A 24,572-nucleotide genomic window follows, 5' to 3' on the forward strand; every position below is an offset into this window, starting at 1 on the left:
GACTGTGGAGAACCAGCTGACGCAACTTCCTCCCCTCCCCTGCCCCCCGTGGCCGAACAACGCTCTTCAACCAATGGAAAGAAGAAGGAAACAGAAAAGGCAGAGCAGGGAAGGGGGACGGGAGACCACTCCCTCTACTTGCCTGAACATCAAACTCTTGCAGAAGGCCGGTGATGGTCTGTGGAGAGACAAGAGAGATGGTCAGTTTTGTCAGTCGCCAGGGAGGGGACAAAAACAATGTTGGAACACACGGGCCTGTCCGAGCCCTGAGTCTGTTTCCACCCTCCCTCCTCTGTGGGGCCTCTCCAATTTCTTACAAAGAGACACTTCTCTTTTCATCTCAAAGAATAGCAGTCCGGCAGAAAAGGAGACGCATTACCCAGATTCCTTGCTGACTACAGCCTTGGTGAAAAAAGACGCGAAGGTCTAAGCCGGCCCCAAGCCTGAGAGATACAGGAATGCCATTTCCTATGAACTAGTCTCCCTGTCTCCAACCACATGTTACACTTTTAAACTCAAACCTGACCCTGTCACTGTCCTTAAATTTCTTCCATGGCTGTCCGTGTCCCCTGGGGATCAGTGAAAACGTGACTCCAAGGAGAAAGCGGAGCGACACGTGGCCAACGTCTCCAAGAGACGTGGCCGGCGAGTTTTCCTTCTGGCCCAGAGACGGATCCTCTGAAAACTAAGCCCCAGCCAGACCCCATCACCGAGCACCAGGAAAGAAGACAGCCCAGCAGAGAGAAATGCAAAAGAGGGGAAGGAAATACGCATGGAGACCCCTCGGGACAGTGGGGTTTGAAGAACAGACTGTCGGGGCTTAAAATAGCTTCACACACCCTGGGCCGGGTAAAGAGCACCAGGGAGGCTGGTAACTTCAGGCAGAAGCAAAGGTGGCCGACGTCCACTCTATGTACGTGTGTGTGTTGGTAGGAGGGAGGAGAAAAGCCATTCTGTGTAACCCCAGTCTTCAGAGGGTCAACAGAGCAGCCGTCCAGATTGAGGACAGCCATCAGGAAGAACCTCCCAAAACAATTCTAATTGAAAACACTTGGCTGAGGGGAGCCTGGGTGGCTCAGTCGGTTAAGCTGACTTCAACTCAGATCATGATCTCACGGTTCATGGGTTCGAGCCTTGCATCGGGCTCTGTGCTGAGCATCGAGAGCCCGGAGACTGCTTCGGATTCTGTGTCTCCCTCTCTCTCTGCCCCTTCCTTCCTCACTCTCTCTCTCTCTCTCTCTCTCTCAAAAATAAATAAACATTAAAAAAAATTAAAAACAAAAGACACTTTGCTGGGTCAGTCTAAGGAGTTGGAAGATTTACTCCCATCGAAACCTTGAAAGAAAAGGCAAATATTCGCTTAGAGATAGACAGGTAACCCACAGTTGATAACCTCTTAGGTGTTTGTTATGAAAATAAAATTTTCCAAGGACACCACTAGGCTGCCTGAAAAACAGAAATACTGTGTTTAAAAATGCATTTACCCTTGGACCCACAGATTCCACTGATAAGTCTGAGAACTTATCCTAGAGGTGCAGCTGCACACATATAAACGACCTACATCCAAGGTCCAAGTGTTGCAAACACCCATCAGCGCTGCTGGTGACAGCAAAGGGTTGGAAAGACCCACACGTCGAGACAAGGCACTGGTCAAATAAAGCTGGTGGGATGCTGTGAAACGGGAAGGGAAAAGGGTTCTGTGGACTGACGTTGGAAAGGTCTCCAAGGTAGTTCGTTAAGTGACTAAAGCAAAGTGCGCTACACGCTGTTTCACGTGACTTTTTAAAAGGGAGAAGTAAGAACATATCGATGTGTATTTGCATTCCCTACCATCGGTTGGGTGGTTTTTTTAAGACTCTGTCATAGACTCAAGTGGAAAAGGAAATGAATTTGGAGCAGGGACAGTACACAGTACGGATCAGCAAATTACGGCCCTCTCCCTATTTGTGTAAATAAAGTTTTATTCGAACACAACAAGCCCATTTGTTCACACATTGTCTATGGCTGCTTTCATAGTGTTACTGTAAAGCTGAGTGGCTGCAGGGCGCCTGGGTGGCTCCGTCGGTTAAGCGTCCGGCTTCGGCCCAGGTCGTGATCTCGCGGTCCGTGAGTTCGAGTCCCGCGTCGGGCCCTGTGCCGACAGCTCGGAGCCTGGAGCCCGCTTCCGAGTCTGTGTCTCCCTCTCTCTTTGTCCCTCCCCCCTTGCACTCTGTCTCCCTCTCTCTCAAAAATGAACATACGTTAACAAAAAATCATTTTTAAAAATAGAAAAAAATAAAAAGATGTACCATCACAGGCAGCTACACAGCTCCGTAAGGACGAGGATGTGAATGTAGTTTAAAGTACAGCGTCAACTGTGCAAACGTAAAGCCTTTTCCAGTCCACGCTGGACGGCAAGGGCCTCCGTCTCCAACAGGGAGGCCTCCTCGACGCGAAAGGTTTGACCGAAAGGACAAGGTAGATCTGGGCTTTTGCGTTCTTGGACACGTGTAAGTGCATACGCACGTGGGCCCCTGCGCACACACGTGTGTATTTGTATTCTGAGTATACGAATGGGTGTGCGTGTCAGGGGAGGTAGCCAGGAGCGCCTCCACTCACCTCCCCTTTCTCCACCAAAGGCTTCACCTCGGCGAGGTCCACATCCTGCAGCTCCCGAGACATGTTCCTGCTGTCACCTGCCTGCAAAGGAACAAAGGGCGTGGGGTCAGCACTTCCTGCTGAGATGTTTCCCGGAAGGAAGCAAATCCGAGGCCGGGGAATGAACCCCGTTCTGCAGCCCTTACCTCCTGCACGCCCATCACAGTCCCAAGACCCCAAACCCAATGGCCCATGCCCCTCTCGCCTCCTGGGCCACGGATGCGGATTTCCTGGAGCAGGAAACCAAGGCCCACGGACGCAACTACCTTTCTGACAAAATGGACGGACTGCCATTCAAAGCCGGGTCTTCACGTGCAGTCCCCCCGCCCAACCCCCACACCCAGGGCATTCCTCACGGCCTTTTTTTCTTCTTCTTATGGTAATTGACATTCATTTCAGGTAGACAACAGAGCAACTGGGTACGTTAGCAAAGGATCACGACAGGCCTGGTCACCCTACACAGTTATTACAACATCATCGACCGTGTGGCCTATGCCGCTTCAGAAGGTGTGAGCAGTCAGCTCTTTGTCGTCGGTCTAAGCGATATCTGGGGGGTGCCGCTTCAGGCCAGGGCAACAAAAGCAAAAATAAACAACCAGGTGCCGCATTTTAGGGGGCACCCCTCACCGATCCCGCAGTCAGGCAGCCCCAGGTTGACGGCCGAAAAGAGAGAAAGTCCCAGGAGGCTCCCCGTTTGCAAGCTCGGCCTGAGCTTCATCCCCCTCCATCCTCAGAATAGCCCCAAAGAGGGGTGGCCAGACAGACATCACCACGCCCACCTGTGTGCGGGGCTCTCTGCTTCGTGCTGGCGAGGACAGGGCCAGGCCGGGGAATACCTCCAGCTCAAGGGGTCTGATGGGACTGAACATTCAGGGGCATTCTGGGCGGGGGGAGCACTTTCAAGGTAGCAGGGGGTGGGCAAGAGGGGGTGGGACTGTAGGGTGGGGAGGCAGAAGGTGAGGGGATGGAAGGTGAGAGTGGGGATTGGAGAACAGGTGTGGGGTGGGGGGAAGGGGGAGGGAGAGGGGATGAGAGTAAGGATGAGGAGCAGGGGTGGGGGGAAAGGAGAGCAGAATGGGACAGGGGTGGGAGAGCAGGTGTGGGGGGAGGGGGAGGGGTAAGAGCAGGGATGGGGAGCAGGGGTGGTGGGAGCAGGGTGAGAGGCAGGGGTGAGGGGGATGAAGGGTGACGACAGGGATGCAGGAAGCAGGATGGGTGAGCAGGGGTGGGGTGAGGGGGCAGGGGGAGGGGATGAGAGCAGGGATGGGGAGCAGGGGTGGGAGGAAAAGGATGGAGGAAAGGGTGGGGGCAGGAGTGGGGGAATAGGGGTGGGGTGAGGGGGAAGGGGGAGAGGGAGAACAGGGATGGGGAGCAGCGGTGGTAGGGGCAGGGGGAAGGGCAGGGGTGAGGGGGATGAAGGGTGAGAACAGGGATGGGAGAAGCAGGATGGGGAGCAGGGGGGGTGAGGGGGCAGGGGGAGGGGGTGAGAGCAGGGATGGGGAGCAGGGGTGGGGGCAACAGGATGGAAGGAAGGGTGGGGGCAGGGGGGCAGGAAGGGTGGGCCAGGGAAGGTCGCTGCCTGGCTCTAACATGGGCAGGTGACCTCCGCAGAGCTAGGCAGGGGCAGGGGCAGAGTCCTGCATGGTGGAAAGCCACCACAATGGACTCCCTGGGGAGCCAACTTTGGGTGATGACACGTACCGAGCCTACTTCTGGGAACTTAACCTGGAAGCGGGCGGTATAAGCATTTACTCTTGGAGCTCCGTAATCAGACTAGAAGAACGAGGTGCCCCCAACACCAGGGCGAGGCACAAAGAAGCCAGAATGTGTTCAGGTGCTGCGGGCAGAGGCGGGGGGAGGTGGGAGAAGGTGTAAGTGACGGAGGGCAGTCGGAGGGCCCCCAGGTCACAGCCCAGACCTCCAGAATCGGGAAAGCTGGTGGAAACCAGCCTGACCGAAGCCCTCATGTTGCCACTTTCCAGGGTGGGGCCCTGGCCCCCCAAGTGCCCCACACCCCAGAGGTGTAAGGGCCAGAGAGAGAGCGCACGCCTATTAAATCCTCTGAACCCCCGGCTCCTAGAACCCACGGAGAGTCTCATTGTGAAGCACCTCTCAGAGGTCAGCTGTCAACAGCACCGGGGCCACCCTGCACCCACCCCCCGTGCCAACACATGGCATTCCGTGGGCGGATCCCCTGGGATGCTCTGGTCTGGGGCCCCAGCACGATTTTCCCCAGTAGATAACCAGCCCCACAAGAATGCCTTTATGCAGCCTTTGGAGTCTATGCTCCAGAACATTCTGAAAACAAAGTCGGTTTTATATTTGTGAGCATTCCTGGACAGCTGCCAGCTCGGAGGCAGGAGGCATGAAAAGCAGAGGTCTGTCGGCCTTGCTAATTCAGCGCGTTCATGGTCCCGAGACCCTGGCCCGTGGGACACCTCGCCTACACAGCCTAAGGAGCCTTCCAGAAGCCCAGGGCTCTGGCAACACCGGCCTGTCACGCTGACAGTGTGAGGGGCTCCTTCAGGCAGAGCAGCCCCCCACCTGTGGGCTCCCAGGACAGGGAGCCTAACCGATCTCGTTCCCAAAGTTGGACCACAACTCCCCCGCGGAATACACGAACAGGTTTTATGCAGCTTAACGGTAATGTCTGCATTTAAATTCACTCTTAAATCATCGCTGAACCGCAAGAGTGAAGTGACTTTAAACAAGCCTCCATTTATACGGCCTCGAGCATATGCCATAGTTCCGTCCAGCCTGGTCGGTTCTTGGCTTCCAGATGCTGCGATCACATCGGCATCTCAGCCTCCACCGGCTCCCTCATTCTCTCCCAGAACAGAAGAGAGTTTGATCCCAGCCTGCACGGGTTCCGAACCGTGCTCCTGGTGAAACCTCTTTTACCCCACACCTCCTCCTCCTTCCCGCAACTCAGCTTCCCAGCCCATGTGAGGCGGCGGGTCGAAAACCGGCCGGTCTCTTAAATATCGAGTGTTTCAGAATTACTGCTCTTGAGAGCCCGTGGGGGCCGTGGGGAGGCTCAGGTGGGGCCACTAAGAACTATCGCGGTGTTTCGCGAGAAAAACGGGCAGTTCTGTCCCCCGGGGGGCATTTAGCAACGTCCAGAGACATTTTCGATGGTCACGACGGGGAGATGGTACTGGAATCTTATGGGGACGGGCCAGGTCCTCTACCGATCATTCTCCAGTGCACAGGACGGCCCCTGCAGCCCGATTATCCGGCCCCGCCTGTCAATAGCGCTGAGGCTGAGACACCCTGGTCTAGACCAAGGAACATCCATAAGTGCCCTGGGACTCTGAAGTCTGCAGGGAGACTGGATAAAGCAGAGGAAGCTTCTAACACCACTCGTGCCAGGCTCAGCCTACCAGGGGCAGAGAGACAGCTGACTGCTTTCAGCCCAATTCTGCTGACTTGGGCCAGTCCAGGGCCAGCCTTCACCCAATTCTCCTTTGCCTGAGCCCAAAAAACTTTTCCCACTTTTCTTCCAGAACCCGTTTGTCTAGAAGAAATTGTATAAGGAAGCTCAACATGGAAAAAGAGATCTAGCAAAGAGCAACAACAACAGAAAAGCTGACGTGCGCTTTGGATAAAGCCAGGGAAAGGGCCTGACGCCCCCCAGCCGCCCCCCTGTCCTCCCCCAGCCCACCGCGGGCCTCCACCGCCCCATGCCCCCCATGCCCCCCCTCAAACACCATCTGAGCTCCAGGAAGCACAGTTTGAAACAGTGACGCATTCAGAGGTTGCTTCCTGTAGGTTCTTGTGTGCCCAGCACTGAGCAAAGTGTGACCGTACCTGTAACAGTTCCCCTGACGAGGCCCTATTGTGTGACAAGTTGGGGACACGGTCGTGAACAAACAGACCCAGCCCTGCCCCACCGAGCTCGCGGTCCTGCTCCCCGCCTAGGCCCAGGCACGGCTGCCCTGTCCCTCCACGAGGCTACGCTCTCCTAGAGTCACAGGGTCCCCCCAACGGCCACCACTGTCACCACCTTCGCTTTACCAAGGGGGAGGCCAAAGCCCCAGGGGTCGAGGGACTGTCCTAAAACGGCACAAAGCCAGTGGCAGGCGGGGTGGCGGGGAGGCAGAAGCCTCTGATGCCCACAATTACCTCTCCACCACCTTCTTCCTGAAACCGTTTCTTCTCAGGGTTCAAACCCACAGCATCCAGACCACACGGCTCATTCAGGAGAGCAGTTCCAGCACATGCTGCTTTGCAGGTGATCGAGATGTTCTTCGCCAGGAGGGAGGGACGGGTGGGGGTCGGGAGGAGGTGGCCTGGTTTGGAGTGCTCTGGCCGGTGCCCCCCCACCCGCCTCCCCCTGCCAGGAGCCACCGGGAGCCCACACGCAGGGGTCACTCCCCTCGGGCTCCCCGAGGTCCCGCTTGGTTTTGCAGGGTCCTCCCCGGGCTTGAGGCCGAGGGCTGGACGCCAGGCCCTGCCGGTCTCCATCACCGCCTGGAAAGCCCCTAAACAGAGCGTCAGATTGGAAAGGGCCAAGGCGGTCCTTTGGCAGACGGGGGGACAGGGCACGGACACCCAGGACACAGTGGGTGGGAGCCCAGCAGTCCGGCCTCCAGTCCTCCAGCCCCACCTTGCATGACGATGGATGTGTGGTACCGCCATCCCTGTCTCCAAGAAGCACAGACAGCCAACCCTCAGGACAGGGAATTAGGCCAGGACACGTCTCCTTCTGCTAAACACCGCCCCCTCTCAGGGCCAACAACGGGGCTCCAGGCCACAGCGCCCGCTGCCAGCCCCGTTCACTGAACCGCTTCTTCCTTTCCCACCCGCTCTCCCCAGAAGGAATTCGGAGGAAACCCCCCCAGAGACAAGTGAAAGGTCACCGGGAGCTGGGGGCAGAATCATCATGTACTAGCTCTGCAGTCCCCGCCAAGTTCTCTGGCCTCGTAGCCTCAGTTTGCTCGTCTGTGAAATGGGTACAATTCCGGCTCCCAGAAAGTAGCAGGGTGGCTTAAGTTAAATAACGGCACGTAGAATCTGGCACATAGCATAGCGGCCCCCCTTCCCCACCGGGGGGTATGTTCCAAGATCTCCCCTCCCCCACCCGGGGGACGCCTGGCACCGCGATAGTACCAAACCCTCTACACCCCTTTTGCTCCTACAGACACACATCTATGATACGGTGCAATGTACAAACTGGGCACGGTAAGAAATTAACAATAGTAATAAAATAGAGCAACTGTAACAATATACTGGGACAAAAGCTATGTGAGCACTAACTCTCTCTCAAAATATCTTACTGAGCTGCATCTGCCCTTGCTCTTATGATGACAGAAGGTGGTAAAAGGCCTCCAGGAAGAGATGGAGTGGGGGCGGGGGGGGGGGGGGGTGACACAGGCACGGTGACATAGCGTTAGGCTACTGCTGGCCTTCCAACCGTTTGTCAGAGGGAAGATCATCTGCTTCTGGACCTCGGCTGACCGCGCGTAACTGACACCACGGACAAGGGGGTAGCTGCTTAATTCATCAGTGCATTTACTTTTCCCGGTCGCCACGGAGACCCGCGGACATCTGGGAGGACCCAGCCTGTGTGTTCTTCGCCCGTCAGGCCCCGAGCAGGCCCAGCAGGGAGGGGGGCCCCACGGAAGTGCAGCAAGTGCCACGTGGGTTTCCAGCGATCAGACCCAATGCACCACCACGGACGTCTCCCCTCCGTCAGCAACGTCCGTCAATGAGTAACGACAGCCCAAGGAAAGCTGGGCGAATACCTTTCCGGTTCGATAGACCCAGAAGACAGTCAGCAATTAGTTGGACCTCGTGGGCTCCGAGGGAAGCCAAGACTGGCATTGGCCCAGAGGAGGGAAGAACATGACCCCGGGGGGCCTGGGAGGGCAGTAGACAGAGGCCATGTCAGGCAATGTGAGGCCTCGAGAGAATTGTTAACCAGTCACGGGGGCAGTGAAGGGACACACAGAGCCCGTGACTCTCGAAAGCCTTGACGGGGCAGCGGGAGCACTGGCTTAGGAGTCAGGGCACAGAAACCCGCCTCTCTATGGCCTCGTGACTTTGGCCAAGTCATCCATCCATTCCTTTCTGGGGCCCTCGGCTTCCCCACCTGCAAAATACGCAGGACGCACTCTACACACATCATGTGGTCCGAGAGGGGAACCCAGGTGGGAACCTGTGCTACACAGAGACAAAACGGTCCTGTCTGGATCCGCCCGGGGAACCTGGAAGTCCCTGTCCTCCTAGCCTCAGACCTCTCCCTGTCTGAAAGACCTGGGCCCCCCCCTCCAGCTCCGATTCTCCTCCAGCTCTGATTCTCTGCCCAAAGGGAGCCATCTGCACACACAGTATTGAGCAGGTTCTCCTGGGCCCCCAGAACTCCCGCAAGATGGGGCAGAGGGGGTGTCCGGCATTGAAACATCCATGATGTATTCCGGGACCTCCAGGATGCACCCAGCCCAGCCAGGGCGCCCCAGGGAGGCCAAAGAGAAACCCCACACGGACACACCAAGAATGACATCTATGGCGTTTACTGGAGGCCAAAGTCCATACTTCCTCTGAACTTCACGGGACCCATAGCACCATCATGCTCACCATTTGACAGATGGGGAAACTGAGGCACGGGGAGGTTCAGAAATGTGCCCCAAGTCACCAAGCAACAAGCCAGCATAGGTTAAAGGGGAAAGTTGACCTTGAAGTCAACTTGGCCTAAATACGCAGGAATACTGTGCACCCACCCTTTGTCCAGGCAGGACGTCCTAAGGATGAACTGGGAGGCTTTTCTTATGTGGATCGGCCGAGGGAGTCACGAGCTTCTCCTCCACCTGCACAGTCCCACAGCGAGCCCCGATGAGTGGCCCGGGCTCTGGACAGAGTCCGTGCCCTAGACCTTCCTACTCTCCCTCACGACCCCCAGAAAGCCTTCCGTTTTAGCTCTCCCCCAGGAGCCTTGCTGATTCGGCCATTCCGATACTTTGAAACAGTGTTCGCTCCACTGTTCTATTTGTTGCTCATGGAGGTCCCTGGCAGAAGGTGGATATTGTCACCCCAGCTTACAGAGGGGTAGCCTGAGGCTCCAAAGCAAAGGCCCGCGTGACTTCCTAAAGGCCGGCACCCACTCTTTCCACGTGGGTGCAAGTGTGGAGGGCAGGGGTGGGCAGACAGCGGGCTCCCGGAGGCCTGTTGTGAAGCAGAGAAAGAGGCCGACCAGGGGGGAGTGTTCGCAAGCTTGCATCGATTCGGAATGTCAGCAACTGGCCCAGATTTTGTCCCCTCCATAACACGCCTGGTTTCAAAGCCACATGAAAGTGGTGTTCTTTCCAGCACACTGGGCTCTTTATAGGACAGAATTTAAAAGGGGGGCCGGGGGGGGGGTGGAAATCAATGTGTGCTGCTGCTGTTAGGCACAGCATCTTCCCCGAATACTGCAATTCCCGAAGGTTCCAGAGAACAGACTCATGCCTGCATTAACCTCAAGGAAAGCAGCCTTGGGGTATGCCTTGGAAACCGCTGCCTTACTGGGCATACCGTTCTTTCTTGCCAGAGAGGTTTTGATATCAACCTACAAGGCAGTTCATGGGTCCTCCTGAGATTTTCTGGACCTTTTGAAACCCAAGGCCCTGGGGAGGGTGAAGAAGTTGGTGGCCTTAACTCTCCATGCTCTTCTTACGTAATCAACCTAGTAAGCGGCACGGATGGACTTCCTGAACCCTCAAGAGAGCTCTCCAGTTTAGGGGAACAGAAGTCGAGAACAGGGTTCTCAAAGTCAATAAAAGGGCTCAAGTGCCATGCGGAGGAGAGAGCCAGACTAGGAATTCCTGGAGGGCCCCTTCCTGCTCCGCATGGAGCCCGAAACTCAGCAGGCATTCAAGGAATCGTTTGATACCAAAACAAAAACAAAAACAAAAACAAAACAAAACCAAAAAAGGAATCTCCCCAAACAAGGCAAACCTCTGCTGCACTCACTCCGCAGGTACCGGGGCCAGAGCTGAAGTGGGACCCCCTCTCTGGGTTCAACGAGAGCACAGAACTAGCCAGAGGGTCCAGGACATAAAGTAGGAAGAGGGAGGGGTTCGCAATCCAGCGGCACCCACTCCCTCTCTGCAACAACCCCCGGGGATCATCCTGAAGGTTCTCAGTAGAATTTTGGCAGCCCGATAAATTTGCTTGGTAGAGAGAAGACCGTCTGCGGGGACAAGCAGAACAATGGCAAGTCCAAAGGAGGACACTGGTAGGATTCAAGGATTCTTCTGCAAATCTGAGGGACAAGCTGCACCGGATGGTCCGTGAGATAATTTGTCGAACGCACACCAACGGAACCAATGCCAGCACAGGGCAAGGATGTAGATTCCTCCTACAAAACCCTTTGTTCCAGAGATGGCATGATGGCCACACAGACAGGCTCCTTCCCCAAAATGGTCTCGCTGCTTCTACACTCTGGATGGCCTTCCAATCTTTCCTACACCAAGATGGCCCAAGTTATTTCCTTAAGAAATGGAGGGCTTCTTCTGATCAACATTAAGTGCCTACTAAGTCTGCAGGAAAAGGGTAAGCAGACTCAGCCCAGAATGATCCAAGGAGGGCACCACCCCAGCATGCCAGCCTGCCTGGAGGGGAAAGCCAGGGAGGGCGTTCTGGAGAAAAGGAGGCAAGTTCCATGCTTAGAAAGAGAGAGGAGAGGAAGCCAGGGTTCCCAGCTGGGAGTCCGCAGAATTGAGTACCTCTTAAGATGGCTGCTCAAACACACATGTGGGTGGTGCCCAGAGAGCTGCTCAGAATCTTCTCAAAGCCAAGGGAGTAAAGCTAGGATTAGATGGGGAGCAGGATGGAGTCCGGGCCCCCATCCATCTCTTCAAGCAGAGCTGAACACAGGTGTAAACATCCCCACGTATACTGAGGTTGCCACAGACTTAAGAGAGAAAAACTATAAAACAAAAGATGAACTCCTGAGCAGGCCATTCAAGGCCCCCCAGACGGCTAATGAGCCTCATCTCCTATGGGCTCAGTTGGAGGAACACCCTGTTAGACTGGAAAAGCCTAGAGGCAGAGCCCCGGCAGGTAGGGGGCGGGCAGGTCTTTAGTAAATGTAAGATGGCAAGGCAAAGATTGGCTCACAGAAAGGTCCCTTCATGGACCTGAATTTGTAATCTGTTCCTTTCTGTAATGCCAAATCAGACCCCCCCAGATTTCCCTCATCTCTCACAACACCCACCCTGGAGAACTGGGCTCCACACGCACCCAAAGTGCCCCAGTCCCTCCGCGCACCCACCTCCAATAAGCCCGGGGTTGGTGTGGGAGGAGGCCAAGAGAGTATCGGGAAACTCACCTCCAGCTCTGCAGCAGACGCTGCCTTCCATCCATCTCTGGTCTCCAAATGGAAACAGAAAGAACAAGTAGACAGGCAGGCCTGGGCCCCGACTGAGACCAGGGAGGTAGGAAGGGCAGCATGAAACAAATCCAGGAAGCCTGCCCAACCCTCGGTTTTCTGACCTGAGAAATGGCAAGAATGTCTCCCATCTTTCAACTGAATGAGGTGAGAACACTGAAGCCACAAGGCACCTTAGCCAGGTAAGGGCTGTTTACGGAGCCCCCCGGTCTGGTAACACAGGAGCAGGGGACACGTGGCCTCTCCTTTCCTTTCCCTCTCGCCCATCGCTCTGGAGCAGACGTCCTCAACCCTGGCTGCCTTCATTACGCCCTCCCTCCAATCCAGCGCAGGGGACTTTGAAACGGTGCAGATTCCTGGCCCCTCCCAAACTCGCAGGGCCTGGAAATCTGCATTTCAGACAAGGTTCTCATCACATTTTTATGCAGTCTGCAGAAGCTTAGTTTTTGTTTTTGTTTTTGGTTTTTTTGGAAGAGCTTCAAGAAGCAAAACATGAGTTCAGCACGTGCAGGCACGTTCACTGGCATGGGTAAGCTTGGGACAAAAGTCCCGGACACGGATTGCCAAGGAAATGCCTTGAGAAATGTAATTTGTGGATATCATCGACAGCAAACACCTACATGGCGTTCCCACGTGCCCGGCACTCCTCTCAGTTGTGTATGTGGATTAACTCAATTAACATTTACAGGTCTCCACTAGACGTTGTCTGTCATTCCCACATTACCGGAGAGGAAACTGAGGCAGGGAGCTCCTGTCTGCATCTCTGGACCTTTCATTCCAGCTTTTCCCGGTCACCCCAACATGCTGTCGTGAAAAAGAACAGACGCTTGGGAGTCTGGCTCTCTGGGTCCAAAGCCTGCCTCTCCCACTTTCAGCCAGGTGGCCGCAAACAAGTCCCTTAAACTCTCTGAGCCTCATTTCTCTGATCTACTCAGTGGAACCAATACAGCTCAGGCAGAACTCTCCCAGGGACGAAAGGGAAAGCAGGGATGCAGCGGAGGGCTAGGAGGGAAAGGGAGGGAGGGAGAGAGAGAGAGAGAGAGAGAGAGAGCGAGCCCTGCCCCTCTACCCCCTCCCAGCCTGAGTCAGGCCTCCTCCCCACCAGAGTCTTAGATGCTGAGTCATCATCCTGGCTTCCTTTCCCCGAGGCACAGCCACTTTGAGTCACGCCTTGGATGGGATTCTCCAGAGTTAGGTCCCAAGAAAGAAGTGCAGCTTTGGGCCACCAGGAAAACACAATGTCATCTTTCTTCCCCATCCACGCCAAGGCAAGCTCAGGCCAGGAAGTTTCGTGAGCCTGGTGAGGCGGGGAGGAGCCCCCAGCTCTGTTCAGATCTAAGGTCCAACCTGGAGGGGGCAGCCAGAATCCAGCGGGAGCCCTTGCTCACTAGTCTGATTCTGCTAAGCTCTCCAGAACAATCTGATTTACACTAAATAAATAAAGGATGACCACGTTCCGCCCGGAAAGTTTCCTCGCCAGAAACTCAGTGAGGATCCTATTGATTTCCTCCCCCCTCATGGCAGAGGGGCAAACATCAAGACCAAGAACCCCTCTCACCACCTTCAGTCCCAACCAGAGGGGTCTGGAAGGTGAAGTTCCAGCTCTGGCTAAGCCTTGACAAGCCATACCCTATCTCTGGGCCTCAGTTTCCATTTGTAAAACGGGCAGAAGTTGGATGAGGAACTTGTGTGGGTTTTTCATTCCATTCCAAATTAGCAGACCGACAGTTAGTAATCCTGAATTTGCATGTCGCGCCTGGAGATCTCCCTCTGGGGGAGAGAAGACCCCCAAACAGGTGCTCCAAGGTCTCTCTGCAAAGCCAAATCGAACATGGCCACCCCAAAGGTCAATTGCCTGCTTGGGACCCCACCCAGGATACTAGAGGGGAATGGGGCAGAGGGAAGGAGCCACTCAATTCATTCAGTGCATGGATTTGAACCCCTCTCAAGTGCCAGGTATCAGGTTGCAGGGCGAGGGAGGCAAAGCCTTCCTTCTCAGCCTCTTGTGGGGGACAAAGTCCCACAAAACTAAGAAGTCACAGGTGAGAGCATTTTATAGGTTTGACTCCTTACACCAGGGCAGGGTCCCTCTGGCAGTTCCCCCTCCACTTCGGGATCACCTCCACCTCTTCGTCACCCCCCCCCCCCCGTGCCAGGTGCCACATCAGCACTTCCCCCCCTTTCCCTGCACTTGTCCCCGCAATGGGTGAACCCCTTGCAAACAGGTGCTGGGATGTGCTCTCTCTGTACCTTGCTTACTTCAGTTCACGTTAGCGAAAGCCGGTACCGACGCCGAATTTCGGTACAGGAGGCACGGCTGAAGGGTTTGCGGGGACACTGCATTTTCACAGCGAGAACACAGGTCTGTATTTAGCTATCTTGCTCATTTGAGAACAGTAAGTGTGGCCGATGGACGCGAGGAAGAGAATAAAGCTGTCCAGTGTGGCCACGGGCTGAACTCTCTTGGAGTCTTCAATCTTTCCCCAGGAACTTAAAGGAAGCGGACAAATCCAAGTGGCCAGGACATCTGTGAGGAAGGGCTGAGCCTGGGCCCTCCCCCACTGGCTGCCAGGCACCTCCCTCTTCCCAGCCACAGACGGGTGCTGCCGCTGACCCACAGGGACATCTGACAGCAGAGGCGACAGACGGGAAAATTCCGGGGTGGGGGGGGGCGGGGGCGACGGGGGGCGGGTAAGGAAAGGATCCACTAAATCCGGGCTTCAGTCACTAAAGCGACGGAGGTGGCGGCTCGTTTGTCGCCCCCCACCCCACCCCACCCCACCCCCGGCCCACCTCGCTCGTCACGCCCTGCCCTCCCGGCCCCAGGCTGGATCAGGGACCGCGGATCTCCTGGGAACGTCGGAGCAACTCCAGCTGCTCTTCCCCGCGGAGGGCCGGAGAGGCGGGTCCCGGAGGCCGGGAGACCAGGCGAGCGGGGGAGGTGGGCGGAGGCGAAAATGACGCCACCCGCGGCCCCGGCCAGCGCTGGGCCGCCACTTGCCCACACGACCCCTCTGGAGCAGGCCACCTCTCCCGCGCAGCCACAGCGCCAACCCCGGGCCACCTCGGGGTGCGCACCCGGCCCAGCGGCGCTGGCGGACCCGGGCTCCCGCTCGTACGGCACGCGTCGAGATACACTCGGACCCTCCCCCTCCCATCACACGCGCACACACCCCACCCTGGCTTCGAGGAGGAATCGGCCCCCGCCCCTCGGATGCAAATCGGTTCGGGGCGCAGTCTGGAAACCAGACACACCCACGGCCCCTTTTCCAGCCTCAGCTCGAGCGGTCCCTACCAGCCTCCTTTCTACACACGCGCGCTCAAGCCCTCCTTCCCCAGACACCCCACTCCGAGGACACACCCCGCCCCAACACACACACACGCGCGCGCGCGCGCGCACACACACACACACACACACACACACACACACACGCACTCTCCCAGGCCCTCCTCCGGCTCCCCCTTCCAGCGCGCCCTCAGGCCTGCGACGCCAGCCGTGACTCCGGGGTGCCTTTGGGAAGCGCGATCAAGGTGTTCCCCGGCCGGCTCTCCAGCCGTCCCCGACCCTCAGGATCCCACTTTCCCGGCTGGGGAAAGGTGGGCGGGGATCTCTTTTCCTCCTCTTCGCTAACCGACCCCTCCACTCCAGCGGCGGCCGCGCCCCAAAGCCCTTCCTTGCGCCCCGCGCCGCAGGGTCGCCACGCACTTGCCGCTCGGGGGCCACAAAGGGCGGTCCAGGGGCTGCGGCGGCACCCGTGGGCGATCGACGCCTCCCTGCCCCGCAGGAAGAGGGTGTCGGGCTTACCCAAGGTACAGGGAGGAAGGCAAGAGAGGCCGGAGCTCGGCTGGAGGCGCGGCGGCCAGCGGGCGCGGAGGAGAGCGGTGAGGCTGTGCGTGCGCTCCGGGGTCCGAGCGGCGAGCCGGGCTAGGTTTGTTTATGCCCGAGCGGAGAGCGACTTTATACGCGCCGCGGCCCCGCCCCCGCGCTCGCCCCGCCCCGCCCCTCCCGAGCCCGCACACCGCGGGGACACACCCCTCGCCGCTCCCTCCTCCCCGGCGCTCCTCCCGCTCCCGCCAGTGAGCCGGGCCCGGCTGGGCTGGGGCAGAGCGCGGCGGGCGCCCGCCAGAACCGCTGCCTGTTGCGCAAGCCTTTGTAGGGGCGCGGCGGGGAGGGCCCTCCCGGGCCGGGCTGCGGTTCGGCTCGGCGGTCGCCTCTCTCGCCCGGAAAGCCAGGGCCTCCGCGTGTGCCGCGGGCGCGTGTGCACGGGGTGGGGGGGGGGCGGGGAGCGTTTGTGTGCTCGCGCGTGGCCACGTGCACGCTCGTGCCTGCGCGTGTGGATTTCCGTGTGCCTCCGTGTGACCGAACGGCCCCCTCGGTGTCTCGGAGTTTCTTCCGCCGAGTCCCATTGCGCCACGCCCTGACATCCCTTGTGGGGCTGCTCCCCACTTCCTCCCAGTGAGTCTCGAGGTCTTAGCTCCGAGCCCCATTTAACCGCCTTCCCGAGGCTGCCTCCTCGGCTTCCCCTCGACCAGCTGCCAGCGGCTGTCCCTCCATGTCCCCCTGTTGGCTCGTCTCTCCCCTGAAATCCTAGCTCCCGCTGAATCTCATCCGTCTGGTTCACCCCATCCCACCTGATCTGCGAGCCCAGCGCCCCTGCCTCTGCCCCTCCCCAGTTCTAAGCCCACCAGTCCCACTAGCTTCCCGCCCTTGGCCTTCTCCCCTCCCCTGGGAGCCGTGGCTGGGAGGGTCCTCACCTCTTCCTCTTCTGCTTCCCAGTACTTGACCCCGAGCACCGTTTCCACCCTTAGCTGTCCTTCTCCCGTGCCTTGTTACTGTTTGAAGATGGTCTCCGTGTTCTCAACCCTCGCTGCCTATGAGAATCTCCCGGAGGAACTTATTTTTGAAAGGGGCCTGCCTGGGCCCCGTCCTAGACCAGATTAATCAGAAGGTTAGGGAGCTCTCCAGGTAGTTCTAAGGTGCAGCCGGCTGAAAACCACTGGACTGGAAGAATATCACTTTATAAGTAAAGGAAGACCCTGTCACTGTCCCCAGGCCCCTGTCAGGACTTGTATTTGCAGGCTCCAGGCTCCTTCCCCCGCCTTATCGCTTCTGGCTGATGATAAACCCACTCCCTCCACCTGCCGGTGCTTTGTTCGAGCCAAGGGACCTGGCTCCCTGTGCATCCCGTCTGCCTCCATACGCCCTGACATTTACTTCTCCTGTTACTCCACAAATATTTATCGAGCCACTGCAGTGAGCCGGGGTCTGTGCTCAGCCACGGGGGAAAAGGACTGAAAAGGCAAAGTCCTTTCCTTCAGGGGCGCGGCGTAGGAGACCGAGTCTCTGTTTCCCCATCCGTGCAACAAAAAGGCTACACTGAGCCCATTCATTCAGTACCCGGATCAAGCCCCTTCTATGCCCAGGCACAGTCTTAGACCCTGCGGATATGGTCGTGAACAAAAATCTGCCTCCTCCGAAGCCACCCTGCTATTTGAAGACCTTCCCAGATCTAGCAGTCTTTTTACCCCACTCACATGCATCCATTTTCCCTTACCTTCTGTTTTGGCTTTCAACAAACATTTATTGAGCACCTGTGGTTTGTTACCTGCCAAAGATACAGAGTCAAGTTTAAAACTATGGAGGAGTCTGCCTACTCCTTCGATAACAAATTAAAACACTAGTATGTGTGCTGAAGGAGGGCGTTTGGCCAAGAGAGGCCCCTTCCTGCCCCTGTGAGGAAGTCTTTGGGACGGTGCACACAGAGCAACCCAGACCTGCAGCCAGAGGCCCCCAAGTTGCTCTATGGGAACCCCAACTTTCCAGAAGGCAGTGAGCAGGAGAACAAATTCAGGGACAGGGGAGGGAAGGTACCAAGGGCATAGAGAGAAGAAGAGCAGGGGAGGAGAGAGAAAGAGGGAGACACAGAATCCAAAGCAGGCTCCAGGCTCCGAGCTGTCAGCACAGAGCCCGACACGGGGCTCGAACTCGCCGACCGTGAGATGGTGACCTGAGCCGAAGTTGGACGCTCAACCGACTGAGCCACCCAGGTGCCCCAGAGCTGAGGCATTCTAAAACAAGGTTGAAAGGCGATGATTGCAGAGTCCAAATCCGCTGGATCCCACACTCCCTGTCCCATAGACCCAACACAGCCAGCTCCCTCAAGGTGGCCACACTATAGGAAATACGGACTTTGGCTCAAGTCCAGACGCACACGGGAGTAGAAGAGTGCGCCTGGGAGCCCAGAGCCGCCCACACCCCCACATCCCCCAGCCCGGACCAGCTGAGGCAGCAGAAGCCCTTGGAGCCAAATGTGGGTGCAATTGAGTTGAGCTGTTTAAATTATTTCTCTTTCTCGCTGGTCAGCAATAGAATTAGATTTGCTTAGTAAATGCGTGTGTGCTGCAAATCCGTCACAGGATGAGATTGGAGTTTCTGGACTAATGTCCTCTGGAAATTTCTGTTTAGCAACACCTTCAATTTTATCACGGAATATCTGGACGAAAAGGACCTTAGGGCTCACCTGTTCCCCATCCTCTTTCTTGGAAGGTAATGGTACTCAGGGTTGAGAGAGACCCGAGAGAAAGCTGGAGTTCAGGAGAATAGCACCTGGTTCCCATAGGGGCTGTGACACCTGGGCAGTTACCCCACCTCCCTGCACCTCCGTCCCCTCCACGTGCACATAGAACAAACGGGTGAGAGAAGCCATCAGACCTTTCCACCACAATGTATAAGCCTGACGTCGCGGTGCCATATTTCTTTCCTGCTGGGATGAGGAAATGTCGCTGAAAAGCCAGCATCCCCCAGCTCCATGAATTGTAGTGGATGTGTACTCCTTGATTAGAATGATCTGGAAAGGAGGGAGATAGGGATTCCAGAGCACTGCCCCCCCCCCCCATCCTCTGGAATCCCTATCTCCCTCCCTTCCAGATCATTCTAATCAAGGAGTACACATTCACTGCAGTTCATGACCCTTTCTAGTATCCCAGTTGCCCTCTGGTTACTGTAGCCCTACTCCTCTCCCCGCTTCCTCCATGGAATTACTCTAACCACGTGTCTAGACACAGGCCTCCACCTCCTTCAGTCCCTTTCCCTTTATTTTTAAGGCTTTAATTTATCAAGTTCCTGGCCAAACAGTTCTGCAAATCTTGTTAGGAAAAACAATAGCTTTCCCCACCCCCTCCCGGCCTCACCACTCACAAGCTCTACACCCCTGGGCAAGTGCTTTGATTTCCTGCCTCAGCCTCCTCATCAAAAGAAAAAAAAGAAAAAACAAAAAAACAAACAGGGGCGCCTGGATGGCTCAATCAGTTAAGCATCTGACTCTCTGACTCTTGATTTTGGCTCAGGTCATGATCTCAGAGTCTTGAGATCAAGCCTGACCATGTCAGCCTCCGTGCTGAGCGTGAAGCCTGCTAAATGTTCTTTCTCTCCCTCTCCCAGAGTCTCTCTCTCTCTGCCCCTCCTCTGCTCACTGTGGCTCGCTCTCTAAAGAAATAAAATAAAATAAAATAAAATAAAATAAAATAAAATAAAATAAAATAAAATAAAATAAAATAAAATAAAATAAAATAAAATAACAAAAAACCAAACAACCCACATAATAGTAGAGTAATAATAGAATTAACTCCTAGGGTCACTGTGAGCAATATAGGAGTTAACACCATGTAAAGTGCCTAGAACAGTGTCTGGCAGGTAAAAAGCTCTTGATAAACTGTTAGCAGACTCCATCATCGCCACCGTCACCCCTGGCATCTTGCATGGTGCCCGATTCATACGGAAATCGGGCAGATACTGGTGGAGTAAGTGGGGGGACGCGAGTCCTTCTCTCTGGATTCTCCCTACTTCGTGCAGCCTGGCTCAGATTTTGTCGGGAGGGGAAGGGATCTGTCGACTTGCTTTCGGAGCCCATGCGTGGACCTCTGTAAATTCTCCCAGTGCTCTAAGAGCAGGTCTGCCCCCGCAACATCCCGCGGTGGGCCATGGGAAAAACGGCTGGAGAACAATTCCATGCGAGGCTGGATGTAAGCCTGTGCTCAGGGCACGAAATGATCCTGTACTCTGAACATAAGCAAAGAGATGCGCGAGGTTGGGCCCATGGAAAATCAATTTCTCTTCACTCCTGGTTCGTAAGAGTTTGTCAAAGCTGCTGTAACGAATTACCACGAACTGGGTGGCTTAAACCAGCCGAAATGCATTATCTCACAGCTCTAGAGGCCCGACGTGCAAAAAACAAGGGGGCAGCAGAGCCCTGCTCCCTCTGAAGGCTCTGGGGAAGAATCCTGCCTTGCACATGATGCTCCCAGCTTCTGGTGCCTGCTGGCACCCCTTGATGTCTCCTGGCTTGTGGCCACGTCCCTCCGATCCCTGCCTCTGTCATGACATGGCCTTCTCCCTGGGTGTCTCTGTCTCTAGCTCCTCTCTTCTAATAAGGGCACCAGTGAGATTGAATTAAGGGCCCACCCTAATCCGGTATGACCTCATCTTACCCTAACTAACTGCATCTGCAAAGACCTCATTTCTCAATAAGGTCACATTCTGAGGTTCTCAGAGGAAATGAATTTTGGGGGGACGGGATTCAACCCAGCACACGGTTAGTGTGTACTTAATATTTGTAGCGTATTTGCAGAAGGACCCACGCCCTGGCCTGCTCGGGTCGGGCCCGAGGGTGCTGCTCTCGGAGGGTCTCCGAGGGGCTCCCGCCCGGCTTTCCGCCAGCCGCCCTGGTGTCATCGGCCCTCTCCGATTCCCTTCAGCCTCTGCTTGGCTTCATCCTGAGCAGCCTAATCACAGGTCCTGCCTAATTAAACCTTCCACTGCTCCTGCTGCCGGCCAAGTTCACCACCCACCCCCTCCTGGAGTGGCTGTGCCCATGCCCCTGCACACGCCCGGACTTTCCTCTCCCTCCCCCAGGCACTGGGTAACTCACTGCTTCCCCCCAACGTCCTCACCTCTGAACCTTGGCCCACAATGTTTCTCCTTCTAGAAAGCCCCCCCCACACACACACCCCCTTCCCCTATGGAGACTCCATTCATTGGGGGGAAACACTAGGGGTGCTCTCCACCCCACCCCACCCCACCATTTCAGCTCTCCTGCTTCCTGCCCGTCTTCCCCTGAGGTTAGGTGTGCCTCTCATTGTCAACAGATGGGGAACGGAAGTGACCTGTGTCACTTCGGATGGGACCTTTATTTATTTATTTATTTATTTATTTATTTATTTTTTAAATGTGAAATTTATTGTCAAACTGGTTTCCATACAACACCCAGGGCACCCAACAGGTGCCCTCCTCGATGCCCCTCCCCCACTTTCCCCTCCCCCCCACCCCCCATCAACCCTCAGTTTGTTCTCAGTCTTTAGGAGTCTCTTATGTTTTGGCTCCCTCCCTCTCTAACCTTTTTTTTTTTTTTCCCTTTCCCTCCCCCATGGTCTTCTGTTAAGTTTCTCAGGATCCACGTAAGAGTGAGGATGGGACCTTTAATAGCCAGCATGGGATTCACCTTGCTCTCCTGCCTCGGCCACAAGCACTACCCCGGACAGTGTAGGTGACTTCCCTTGGGGCTTGGCAGGAGGAAGCATGGAACAGAGCCCCCGGCTGACCCCAAGTAGATATGGGACATGGGGAAGCAATAAGCTGCCAGGGCACCTGGATCGCTCAGTGGGTTAAGCGTCCGACTTCGGCGAAGGTCACGGTATCCTGGTTCGTGGGTTCGAGCCCCGCATCGGGCTCTGCACCAACAGTGAGGACCCTGCTCGGGATTCCCTCTCTCTCTTTCTCTTTCTCTCTCTCTCTCTGCCATGCCCCAGTGGTGCTCTGTGTCTCTCAAAAATAAACATTTTAAAAAAGAAAAAAAGAACGGAAACCAATTTGACGATAAATTACATATTAAAAAAGAAAAGAAAAAAGAAAAAGAAACAAAGATCCTGCCCCCAGGATTTTGAGCTGGTTTGTCACTGCTGAGCCCCACAGCTGCCTCAAACCCCACCCCCCCCTCCTACCCCCGGACTCCAAGGCCATGCCACATGTCAGTTCCTCCTGGAAACCTCTCCTGCATCTCCAACCAGTTCATTTTTCAAATTCAATACCTAGTTGTCAAGCACTCACAAGCCATTCAGGCCCAGCATGAGGGGCAGGAACAAAGGGATAAATACAACAATGGCAGGCCCATGGACTTGTAAGTGTCCTTAAGTAAGAATAGAGTCTCAGGGGCACCCAGGGGGCTCAGTCAGTTAAGCGTCCGACTGTGGCTCAGGTCATGATCTCACGGTTTGTGAGTTCGAGCCCCGCGTCGGGCTCTGTGCTGACAGCTGGGAGCCTGGAGCCTGTTTCTGATTCTGGGTCTCCCTCTCTCTCTGCCCCTCCCCTGCTCACGCTCTCTCTCTCTCTCTCTAAAAAATAAATAAACTTAAAAAATTAAAAAAAAAATAGAGAGTCTTAGAAGACTCAGTGACCCAAGATTCTAACCTACTCTGAAAGGTCTGGAAAAGCCTTTCTGGAAAAGGGATATTGAAGCAGGCAGCCATTAGATGAGGCATGGGTGACCATGACCTTGCCACCTTCTGATCCCCGGAGATTGCATGTTATCCTTTCTTTTTGTTAGTTAGAATTCTTTTTTTTTTTTTTTTTAAGCTTTATTTATTTTTGAGAGAGAGGGAGAGAGAGCAAACAGGGGAGGGGCAGAGAGAGAGGGAGAGAGAGACTCCCAAGCAAGCTCCACATTGTCAGAGCCCGATGTGGGGCTCGAATTCATGAACCGAGGAGATCATGACCTGAGCTGAAACCAAGAGTTGGACCCTTAACGGATTGAGCTACCCGGGCGCCCCTGTTGGTTGTAATTCTTTAATGTGGATGTGGCATAAACGATTTCAAATGGCTTAAGCAAAAAAAGAAGGGTGTATCTCTGGGCTCATATAGCTGTGAAGTCCAGAGGAGCTGGCTTCAGGCACGGCTTGAACCAGGGCCTGAGGTCACCAGGCCCCTGCCTCTCCAGCTCTCAGTAGCTCTCAGATAAGTTTCACTCCAAGTTGGCTTTGTCTGAAGGCAGGTCCTTTGTAGATTCAATCAGGAGGTTATCAAGTAAATGTAGGTCAGTTAGCTGGAGAATTCCTTATCTCTAAGGAGGACAGAGCCTTGGGAGATTTCCCTCATTTTCTCTGAGAGGTCACGGGGGCTCTGAGGAGCCTGAATGTATGCTTGGCGGCCGCTCATCCGAAAATTGCCGGCCCTTTGCCCTCCACCCCCCTCCCTGGCCTGACCATCTACCTTCACCACCACCTACAGCAACAACTGCACCTTCCAGTCAAACCTGCCCGCTTGCCCCGGCCGGTCACGCCAGGTGCCTTCACACAGCTGGGATCCTGCCTGTGAGTCCCCAGGGGCCACGGTCCCTCTATGCTGGGAACACGCCGACTTGCACAGGGCAGGCAAGACTTAAGGGACATTTGCTGACTGAATGTAAGGAAGGAGGGAGGAAGGAGATTTGAACGTTAAGTGCAGACAGTTCAAAACTACCATCACTCTTCCAGGTTTTGTACGCTCCTTTGGACTTTCAAAACATTACTCTGGTTCCTCACCCACCGCCCCCCCCCAAGGATGCATCCCCTTACCTTTACAGGTGCTCATTGACTGATGTTCTGAGTGAACAAGAAGTTAAGCCTGAGCCAGCCTAAGTCTCCCCACTGGCTCCTGACTGCTGGTCCCCTCCCACCGTCACCTGGGACCCGAATCAGGAATGCAAAGAAGGCGGGGGGAGGTAGAGGGGAAACCAATATGCCCTTACACAATCTGGGGAGGGTCAAAGTTCACCTGAGCAGGTGGGTGGGTTTGTACTTAATACTCTTATAAGGATGGAGCCCATGGGACCTTTTAGAGGGAAGGTCCCACCCACGCCCACCCACGACCTGACCAGTGGGCGACGTCGGTGCCCATTTCACAGATGAGGAAGCTGAGGCCCAGATTTGACTAATGACACAGTCATTGCTGGACAGAGAGCTAGTGACACGAGCAGGCTGTCTCTGAGGAGGAGGAAGCACCGTCAAGGAGTGGCAGGAGAAGAGAAGAGGTGACTGTCACGGTCCCACCAGCCAGCCAGGTGAAGCCGGAGCCCCCAGAGCCACGTCTGGGGCCGAGGTGCATTCAGAGTCACCCAGTCTTCCTTAAAACAAACAGGCCGTCCCCAGTTTATATGGAGACTAAATGTGTACTTGTCCGGGTAGACAGTGAGTTCACCTTTAGCACATGAGCATGTAGACCACGCTTTAATCCTGAGCACGTCGTAAACTAGGAAATGCTACAGACTTGGTTGCTCCCATAACAACAACAAAAACAATTCAAAAATAAATGTTCCATGTAGAGCTATCAGAAAATTCAGATAAGCATGGGGCGCCTGGGGCGCTCAGTTAGTTGAGCATCCGACTCTTGATTTCATCTCAGGTCGTGATCCCAGGGCGGTGGGAACCAGCCAGGTGTTGGGTTCTGTGCTGAACATGAAGCCTGCTGAAGATTCTCTCTTTTTCCCTCTGCCCTTCTTCCTCACTCCTGCTCACTCTCTCTCAAAAAAAAAAAAAA

The 24,572-nt window shown here is 55.5% G+C and overlaps 1 protein-coding gene across 1 annotated transcript in view; it reads right to left on the reverse strand.

Moving 5' to 3' along the window:
* The window catches only part of NDRG1 (N-myc downstream regulated 1), a 52,543-nt gene extending 36,617 nt beyond the window's left edge, over window positions 1–15,926 (reverse strand). Inside the window, exons 1-3 of the mRNA XM_042924405.1 lie at window positions 15,813–15,926; window positions 2,599–2,679; window positions 143–178 (exon numbers count right to left, since the gene is read on the reverse strand). Coding sequence (XP_042780339.1) covers window positions 143–178; window positions 2,599–2,661 — 99 coding nt within the window. The 5' untranslated portion in view covers window positions 2,662–2,679; window positions 15,813–15,926. The remainder of the gene's footprint in view (window positions 1–142; window positions 179–2,598; window positions 2,680–15,812) is intronic.
* Between the last annotated feature and the right edge of the window lie 8,646 nt (window positions 15,927–24,572).

The sequence above is a fragment of the Panthera leo genome, chromosome F2 (genome assembly GCF_018350215.1).
Source record: "Panthera leo isolate Ple1 chromosome F2, P.leo_Ple1_pat1.1, whole genome shotgun sequence".
Classification (NCBI taxonomy): Eukaryota; Metazoa; Chordata; class Mammalia; order Carnivora; family Felidae; genus Panthera; species Panthera leo.